The sequence below is a fragment of the Durio zibethinus genome, chromosome 13 (genome assembly GCF_047325235.1).
Source record: "Durio zibethinus cultivar Kanyao isolate XHJ-2024 chromosome 13, ASM4732523v1, whole genome shotgun sequence".
NCBI lineage: Eukaryota > Viridiplantae > Streptophyta > Magnoliopsida > Malvales > Malvaceae > Durio > Durio zibethinus.
This window is the reverse complement of record NC_143174.1, coordinates 22,565,898-22,575,276: the sequence shown is the minus strand read 5'-3', so window position 1 is coordinate 22,575,276 and position 9,379 is coordinate 22,565,898. Positions and strand designations below refer to the sequence as shown.

The 9,379-nt window shown below is 35.2% G+C and overlaps 2 protein-coding genes across 3 annotated transcripts; one reads left to right on the top strand and one right to left on the bottom strand.

Moving 5' to 3' along the window:
- Positions 1-1,341: 1,341 nt before the first annotated feature.
- Positions 1,342-5,710, top strand: LOC111303089 (U-box domain-containing protein kinase family protein). The gene is made up of 9 exons (XM_022899116.2): positions 1,342-1,646; positions 2,012-2,133; positions 2,259-2,374; positions 2,607-2,728; positions 2,836-3,080; positions 3,182-3,283; positions 3,697-4,125; positions 4,468-5,217; positions 5,317-5,710. Exons 1-9 carry the CDS (start codon positions 1,499-1,501, stop codon positions 5,515-5,517), a joined length of 2,235 nt encoding a protein of 744 aa, XP_022754851.2. The 5' UTR covers positions 1,342-1,498; the 3' UTR covers positions 5,518-5,710.
- A 1,550-nt stretch (positions 5,711-7,260) lies between these two features.
- On the bottom strand, positions 7,261-9,379 carry LOC111303090 (uncharacterized). Of its 2 annotated transcripts, XM_022899117.2 has the most exons (5): positions 9,155-9,379; positions 8,750-8,924; positions 8,108-8,191; positions 7,825-8,028; positions 7,261-7,663 (listed from the first exon to the last, which is right to left on the bottom strand). In XM_022899117.2, the coding sequence occupies exons 1-5, from the start codon at positions 9,200-9,202 to the stop codon at positions 7,569-7,571; spliced, it is 606 nt and encodes a 201-aa protein (XP_022754852.2). In that variant the 5' UTR covers positions 9,203-9,379; the 3' UTR covers positions 7,261-7,568. The 2 variants fall into 2 exon arrangements, with proteins under 2 accessions (XP_022754852.2, XP_022754853.2); XM_022899118.2 differs by lacking the exon at positions 8,108-8,191 and having other exon boundaries at positions 9,155-9,366.

Genomic DNA, 9,379 nt, shown 5'->3' with positions numbered 1-9,379 from the left:
ATATTTCTTGATTTCAATTATTGAGAAAAATATTCAACGAAGGAACAATTATAGCCATCAAGGCCTCAGTCCCTTGTTCTTCAGTTATACCTAATATATGGTATCTCTGCCCTGGAAAAACCCCCCATGTAAAAGAAAACAAAAGCTTCGTACAGCAATGTTCCCCTGGATAGATTAGGCTTATCTAAATGCCATATCTTGACGTTTATAAATTCTTAACTCAGGTTCATGGGCTCACCGCCAGGAGTTGAATCCACCGCTGATATGCCGACCAACAAAGTTGCTTACCTTAAAAAAGCATTTGATTTGACTGATATACAAAGTTCCTTCCCTCAACAAACTTGGCAACGTGGGCGCTGGGCAACTTGGACGAGGAGCTCGCTCGGTATTCATTGAAGGGTTTGTGCATTCAACTGGTTAGGTTTGACTTGTCAATACTTGGATCGGCGCATCATCCAGTGATAAACCGCGTTGAACGATTGATTTAGACTATGATAAGAATTGCGCTTGAAATTGACAAGCTCCAGCTATAAGAACTAGTTTGTCAAAACAACTTACTACCGATATTGGGAATTGAAACCATGCGCTGATTTATGACTGAAACTCTGACCGATTTGGAAGGAATTAAACGGTTATACGTTCCTCTTTTGTTGCGTCGTCGGCTTGAATTTTATGGACCTCAAATGGAATTGGAGGCTTGGAGCCGAGGAAAAGAAAAGGGGAGATTTGGGCCACCAACTTTCAAATAGGCTTAAAACCCAAATACACAGGTCCATCCAAGGGCTGTTGTTTTAATCCATAATAATCATTGATAAAACTTTTTCATATTAAGAATTCCTTTTTTTTTATTTTAATAGTGAAATTTTTTTAATTTTGCATTTAATGTATTTTTTTAATTTTTTTTAATTTGTAATAAACATGTATGCATATTTTCTATATTTTTAGAAAAAGATATTCGCTTATATTATTCTAAGTGTTATAATTTTTTTTAATTTTTTGATCAAAATAATTAATCTAAATATTATGAATTTAATTTTTATTTAAGAGTTAAAAATAGTGCAATAAATCCTTATTTTTTATATTTTAGTATATGTATGTATATTTATATTAATTCATGCAAAGGAGGATATATCATTTATAATAATTATAAAATAATTAGTTAATTATAATTTAATATTAATTAGGTTCATAAAACATTATGTGAAGTTTAAATTTTTAAGTGATAAATTGCATAAAATTTTTATTGTAATTGATTATTATACCATTATAATAAAGAATTTTTATTGCGAGCGATTAAGTTATAATATTATAATAAAGAGGATCCTGAATGAAATTCTCTCCACACAAAGTGTGATAAAACGCTGGCAGACGAAGCCAATGTGGGTAAATGACCAGTCGTCAACGCTACCGGCCGCAAGGTTTCAAAGATCCCAACTTTTAACTTGAATGACTGGAAACAAACGTGGCTAGTGTCAGCAGCGGTGGTGTTTCGCCAAAGATGACGACCGTTGCGGTTGCCGTGAAGGGAGGAACCTCTGGAGGAAGCGGTAGCCGACGCGCGGTTCGATGGGCTGTGGAGAATTTGAAAGCTGATCGTGTCGTTTTGGTCCACGTCATGCCAACAGTCACCTCTGTCCCAACTCCGTGTAAGTATTGGTTATATAATTTTTACCTTTCTCATATTTCATTTTCCTGTCTTTAGCGCTTTTGTTTGATCAAATGATGATTGACTGAATTGAACTTTTGCGAGTTTCATGAATTTGGGATATTGAAATTTTAATGGAGGATTTAAGTTTTGAAGAAAATTTAGTTTGGTTAATTCAGTTATTGAGACCAAGCATGATACTTTAACTTTGGCAGGAAAATATACTAAGTTTCGAAAAGAAAAAAGAATTCCATAGTCAAAAGTTACAGTGAAAAAGTGATATGGCTCTTTTTTTTTATTTTGCAACGAAAAGGTGTCAAATTGAGCTGCTTTATGTTGATAATTTGGTGTATATGATTATTACAGCTGGAGATCGAATACCCATCACGGACATGGATGAGAATGTGGTGGCAATGTATGTTCAAGAAGTGAAACTGAAGTTTGAGGACGTCTTTATACCATTTAAGAAGCTATTCAAAACAAGAAAGGTGGGTTTTGGCTTCTCTGTTACAAAAAAATAAAGGTTCCTTTCAAACTAATCTTGCAAATAAAGTATAAATTTTGTGCCAAATTTCTCTTATTTTTCTTTAAAAAAATTATTTCATTTTTGTAGATGGAAACATTGGTGCTTGAGGATGACAATCCTGCGACTGGCCTTCTAAGATACATTTCTGAGTTTGGGATTAACACTTTGGTATTGGGTTCTTATGATTGCAATTGTATAACAAGGTATGTGTTGCTGTTGTTCATTTAGTGGTAAAACTTGAAATATATGTGAATGTGTGTAGTGAGCTTAATGGCATCCATTTACTTGCTAGTTTTGCGATATGAATGTTGAATAAAGTGCTTTTGTATGGGAAATATTGCTGACCAAGTTTTTCAGATGCCTGTATGATAGTCCTGTTAGATTTTTTATGTCTATGGAACTACAAATGCTAATCTTCTGCAATGTCTACTATAGGAAGCTGAAGGGATCTGGGGTACCTAATACTGTCCTGAGGTGTGCTCCTGATACTTGTGATATTCAGGTTGTTTATAGACAAAGAATCATTACAAAATCAGCTAATACCTTATGGACTAGCGGTAAGTTGGAAATAGTTGCGTCTATGTTTGTCTATTTCCTACTAATGGAGGCCTTCAAGATAATGAGTTTACCAACAGTTTTGATTCTCTCTTTTACAATATCACAGGGACCAGCAATAGGTCATCAGTGGTTACTGCAACAGATCAAAAAGAAAGTTCTAGTGGCATTAGTAAACATATATCTAGTCCTGCTAATGCTTCTGCAGAATCTACCCTGCACAACTTCATTGGGATAGAATCTTTATCAGAGCACAGCTTCCCATATTTGCGTGCATCTTCATCTGTGGGATCTTCAACAAATGCTAGTACTATTAAGCAGTCCGATTCCATGGCTTCTACAAAGGTTGAACAGGTGAGTTTTCTTGAGCATTTATTATGGAGGTTGCATCTTATTTTGGTAATTCTTCTGTTTCATATGTTATCTGGATGAGTTTTGATAAAATTTATATGCAGTTGAATCTGCCGACTGAAGTGGAACAGCTGCGTCTAGAATTACAAAATACTATTGCCATGTATAAACAAGCTTGTGAAGAGCTTGTCTACACCCAGAACAAGGTGAGAAAAGGAGCACTTTAGAATGTTCACTGATGCTTTTGCAAGAAGTTCTACACTCTGATAGAATGGGGTTTTGCTTCACACAATTTCAATTTCCCTTTCTTGAAGATCCTTTCGATTACGCATGCTGTTGTTGAAGATATATCTACGTGATTTTATCAACCCCACTTTGCCAACCACCACTCAAAAAGTTTATGAAATGAAAATCCATGTTTTGGATTACTGGATTTCAACCACAGTCCACCAATCTGAATAGATGGTATTCAAAATGCAATTTGCTTAGCTTTCACTTATAATGTATTTTTTAGTCCCGAGTTTAGAGAGAGAAGAATTTGTGAATTTGAATAGCCTAGAAATTAATGTGGCTTTTTGTCCATGCTGTTGAATGTAGTCATTTATGCTTTAATTTGCAGGTCCAATTAGTTTCTTCAGAATGCCTTGAGGAAGCAAGAAGAGTGAATGCTGCTCTGGAAAGAGAAGAAACTTTTAGAAAAATTGCCGCAGAAGAGAAAGCAAAACATTTGCAAGCAATAAAGCAGGTTGATGAGGCAAAAAACCTGCTTTCTAAAGAAGCTTATGAAAGGCAGGTGGCTGAATTGAATGCAGAGAAAGAATCCTTGGAGAAGCAGAAAATTGTTGATGCACTCTTCTGTAGTGACAGAAGATACAGAAAATACACCAGGGATGAAATTGAAGTAGCAACAGATTTCTTCTCCGAGAGTAATGTGATTGGTCATGGAGGATATGGGAAGGTCTATAAATGTAGTCTTCATCGCACTCCTGTTGCTGTTAAGGTTTTTCAACCTGATGCTGTAGATAGGAAAGAGGAATTTCTGAAGGAGGTAATTTTCTGTAGCATATAGTTTGTAGCTGCAGCCATGTTTATGAACTGATTTCATCACTATTTCAACCACCATGACTTGTTTGAAGAACTCTGTTAGCTGGATCCCTCGTGAAGATTGCTCCTACTCTGAACTCTATGCCTGTCTGTCCTTATTGCAATCACACTCATATCATTTAGTCATAAAGTTCGTGAATTTGTATGCTAGAAGGTTTCCATTTTGTGTACTATGGGCTATGGCTAGTTTCTAGTAATGGCTAAGTATTTGGCTAGAGTCCTTCACAATTGGCTCAATATTTCACTGCCATTATAGCATAAAAATTTCACCCCAAATTTTTTGCAGGTTGAAGTTCTAAGCCAGCTACACCATCCACATATTGTTTTGCTGCTTGGAGCCTGTCCAGAGAATGGTTGCTTGGTTTATGAATACATGGAAAATGGTAGCCTGGAGGAACATATTTTCCAGCGAAATGGAAAACCTCCTCTTCCTTGGTTTATTCGGTTCCGCATAGTTTTTGAAGTAGCTTCTGGGCTTGCATTTTTACACAGCTCAAAGCCAGATCCTATTGTCCATAGAGATTTGAAACCGGGTAATATATTGTTAGATGGAAATTATGTCAGCAAAATTGGGGATGTTGGTCTGGCTAAGCTTATTTCAGATATTGTGCCTGATAACATCACCGAGTACAAAGACTCTATTCTTGCTGGTACTCTCTGCTACATGGATCCTGAGTATCAGAGAACCGGCACCATCAGACCAAAATCAGATCTATATGCTCTTGGAATTACAACACTCCAGCTACTGACAGCTCGCCATCCCAATGGACTCATACTCGCTGTTGAAAATGCCATTACAAAGAGCTCCTTAGCTGACATTCTAGACAAGTCAGTTACAGATTGGCCACTAGCTGAAACGGAAGAATTAGCTCGAATAGCACTGAAGTGTTCAAAGCTTAGATGCAGGGACAGACCAGATCTTGACACAGAGGTTCTGCCAATTCTCAAAAGACTTGTGGAGGTTGCAGATGATAGTTTAAATTTGGAAAAGAACAATGTATATGCTCGAAGCCATTACTTCTGTCCAATCCTTCAGGTAAAAAATTGTTAGCAGAATTTCTAGATCATAGCTTAAGCATAATCTTATTTCCTTGCATTCTCAACGAATTTTTTTTCTTTTTTCTGGTTAATACAGGAAGTGATGGATGACCCTCACATTGCTGCAGATGGTTTTACGTATGAGCACAGAGCAATTAAGGCATGGCTTGAGAAACACAATGTATCACCAGTTACAAAGCGTAGGCTTCAGCATTCCATATTGACTCCAAATCACACATTACGCTCTGCCATACAGGACTGGAAGTCACGGGTGACATTGTCTAGTAAATTATATTAAGCAGTTTATGTCATGGTTCCTTTCTTGGAAATTACAAGATCTTTCCCCCGCAACCAAAGCACTTAAACAATAGATTTTTACATGGTGTGGGTACGCAATGCAAAGGATTATTTAAATGTTATTTTGCAGGTTACAATGTGTATGTACGAAAGACCACAATTTCTTGCATAAAAACCCTTTCGACCTTTTCTCTCTTTTTTTTGTTAACACAAGATGGGCATATCCCGTTAGGCAGGGGCGTAGCTAGGGGGCCATACCCCCACCAAATTTTTTTTATACCATTGTTCAGAATATTGCATTTCACCAAAAATAATATTAAATCCTCTTTTGGCTTTTTTTTTTTTTTTTTTCATATTTCTGATTTCGTGTCCGCTGGTAGGGAAAGGAGGAAAGGGGAGAAGGTTTCGAAGACCTTATATTCTTTTAGAAACTCTTTAATCATTAGGTCAACATTTTTTTTATACATAAAATGAATATAACCCAGAAAAAAGAAGAGGAGATCTTTGTTTGAAATCAAAATTTTATGTCCTCTTAAAAACTTTATCTAGCCAACATGTTGAGGACCTTTCTACTTTTTAGAATAGAGTTCAAGGTATAGTTTCGGTTTCTTTCATTCTTCAGGAAGCAATTCTTGCCTGCTTGGTAGAAGATATCTCATTATTTCCGAAAAAGAAAAAAATATATCCCGTAGACCATAGCCTTTCCTAAGATGACCAATTGATGGAAAATCCAATAACCTTGTATCCAAAAGATAGCTCATGTTTACATCTACGAATTCATGTATTTATGTGTTTATATTGGGTCTTTTTTATATTAAATATACGTAAAATGTAAAAATTATTACATTAAATTTTTGTTACATATCAAATACAAATACATATTTTAATTTTTACTAAACTCATAATTTTTATTAAAATTTTAAATAATATCGTTATTAAATTTTTAAAAATTATTTTTATATCAATCACCGTCAGAAACCAAAGGGGGCTGACAGAGGCCGTGGCCCTCCCCTAAAAATTGGATAATAAAATATGTTTATGTAAGGAGAAGGCTGGGACAAGATTACTTCAAGCTTGGGATGTGAGATGGCATGAGCCATGGCCCCTAAGGGTATAAAAAACGAGTAAATTTGATTTGATTTTATTTTATTAGTTATTATTAATTTATTCAACTCAATATTCAAGTTAAATTGAAGTCCAATTTATTATTTAAATTTAATTAAAATTAAAATTAATTATTTTATTATTAAATCTATATGCCTTATTAACATATATAGTCGTTTTCTTATCAAAATAAGTCTTTTTTTTTTTTTTAATTCTTCATCCGATTCTCAATATAACTATCTCTTTGCTTTAGTAAAAATAAATTTTTTATCTCGATTAGTATTGCTTTAACAAAAATAAATTTTTTATCTCGATTGATATTGTGCGAATGAAGTTTTCTTTTTGACTCTTTGAATTGCTGTAATATTATTCATTATTCTGACCCTCCCTTATTCCAAATGCTGGCTTCGCCCGTATCATATTTTTGCAAATATTTTTCAGTGGATAATGTCGCTTGGTAACCAGCACCAGTAAGTCTTCGATGATTCTGCTAAAATAATACGTTGAGATGAAAACAAATGCCAAAGCATTGCAAACCGATGCATGCAAGCAGGCTGGGAGTCCCACGTTTCTAGGTTGAGAAATTCATACTAAACCAAATCTACTAGCTTGTAAAGTGAAACGGTGACCTAAAAGCAACTGGAAAGATAACAAACGTAACTTTGTTAATAGCATGGGATAATTAGGTGACAGTTTACAAAAAGCCAGAAAGAAAGAGCCTTTCTGACTAGAGATTTTGATCATCATCCCAAAATCCCACTGGGAAATTCAAGCAAGCTGATTTGGGATTTAAGTATTACATCCTTGTTCATCTATAGCAAGTTGCCATGCCAATGGCATAGCGGGAAAACTTGGCAATATCAATTATTATGTACATGCTTTTTGTCCTGAGAGAAAAAAGGAACAGGGATATTTTCTAGAAATCCAGGCTTCGAATGCTAAAACATCTCAGGCCTCAACTTGCGTGAATTCTAGTGCATTTGCATCTGGATCTCGTGTAAAGATTGCTGGCCTCCCAGATCGGCTAAGTGTGTAGGCAATACCTGCAATATGGAACAATTTTGCAATAAGATATCCTCATTCTGTCTGTAACCTATAGAGCTACTTGGGAATTCTGCTATTAGAAAGCTAGAAACAAAAAGATATCATGCAATGAAATATTGCTTGGCAAAGATGTCCGTGGAAATAAGGAACAGGATTTTACCAGCTTTGTCGAGGATTGCTTGCAGCTTAGATACATCCCGAATTGCAATACAAGCATGACGGTCTCGGCCCCCATGTTCAGGTCTTCCAGTTAAGGGGTCTGGATTTGGAAGTTCCATCAAATGAATCATCTCAGAACCCACCCACAACCAAGCACCTCTATATGGAAGCTTATCGTGTGGCCTTACCTCATTTATTTCAAGACCTAAGCAGATGCTCAATTTAGAATTCTCTTCTCTCTTACCAAACAAATGAATATATTAGTATAGAAAACAGAAGCATACCTAAAATATTCTGATAAAATTCAAGCGATCTTTCAAGGTTTTCACACAGAATTCCAACATGGTGAACACCAATAACTCCATAATCTACATCAATGACAATAATTAAATGCAATTCAATCAAAATTTGAAAAGCATAAAATGTAGGACTAAGCAACAATATAAACTTTACTGAAAACTTTAGAGAATGGATACCAACTTTATTTTGCCTGTAAAGTTCATGAAACAGTGACAAACTATGAGCTATGGCACCATGACAGCTGGGTCTCAGGTTCTATTCTCAACAATGACCAAAAAACAAGAGACTTGCATTACATTCATTCTGTTTTGTAAACTAATTAGAAATATAAAAGTTGCATTTAGGAAAAAGTATATGAAACATGTTTGGTAAGGCGAACAAGTATGTTTTGTAAATCAGAAAAACATGAAATACCACTGAAATGTCAATTTTCTTCAATGCTTTTAAATAAAAATTTTCAAAGATGCATGAAAAGCCATATGAGCTATAACAGGGCTAGATCTGATGCTAATTTCATTCTCTATTTCCTGAATATTACAGAAATCACGCTTCCAAGACTATATTTGTTTCCCTGAGATCAGATATTCACAATAGACAACAAAACATTACTGAATAGGAGCAGTTACCTATCTTCTCATCGATACTAGCAGTATCTGATTCTTTCTCAAGTAAACTTCCTTCAACAGAACCCTTAGCTTTGGTCTTGAAATATAACCCCTGACATCTCCCATTTCCCAAAATAGTATGGGAAATTTTGGATGGCGTATTTGGAGATATAGCACTGAAACTTGTACGATTTAACTGCCAATCCAAAACAAATAAAGGGAAGAAAAAGGTATTAAAAGAAGCAGCAAATAACCTGATAAAAAGCTTTCATGTTTGGGGTTGAATAATCAATCCCACTTTCAGAAAACCAGACATTTAAGATCAGCTCATCGAATTCAACATGGTTTCAGTCGACCCTTAACCAATTACAAAATTGTCAATGATAGAATTTTAGTACAAATCCCTTCGGTAGCTGATAAACTTACCTTGTGTTGCAGAGAAATTGCTGCAGATGGACTGAGAAAAGAGGCCATGGCTTCACTCTTTTTTTTTAATTCGTTTCCCTTTTTTAAATTTTTGAAACTTTTTTGAACCCATATGCGAAATTAAACCATTCATTAATTCTTGGCTCAGGATTTTCTCAAATGAACAGAAGCCACAACCACCAGATGAGAACTGGGATAATTGTGTAAATAACATAAATTATTGGG

Excerpts from the sequence above, each read along its gene's own strand:
- LOC111303089 (XM_022899116.2), top strand. The coding sequence starts at position 1,499 with ATGACGACCGTTGCGGTTGCCGTGAAGGGAGGAACCTCTGGAGGAAGC. Across the intron at positions 2,134-2,258 it reads AGCTATTCAAAACAAGAAAG|ATGGAAACATTGGTGCTTGA; the intron begins GTGGGTTTTGGC and ends TCATTTTTGTAG. Across the intron at positions 2,375-2,606 it reads GATTGCAATTGTATAACAAG|GAAGCTGAAGGGATCTGGGG; the intron begins GTATGTGTTGCT and ends TGTCTACTATAG.
- LOC111303090 (XM_022899117.2), bottom strand. The coding sequence starts at position 9,202 with ATGGCCTCTTTTCTCAGTCCATCTGCAGCAATTTCTCTGCAACACAAG. Across the intron at positions 8,925-9,154 it reads CAATTTCTCTGCAACACAAG|TTAAATCGTACAAGTTTCAG; the intron begins GTAAGTTTATCA and ends TTGGATTGGCAG. Across the intron at positions 7,664-7,824 it reads AGCAATCCTCGACAAAGCTG|GTATTGCCTACACACTTAGC; the intron begins GTAAAATCCTGT and ends TCCATATTGCAG.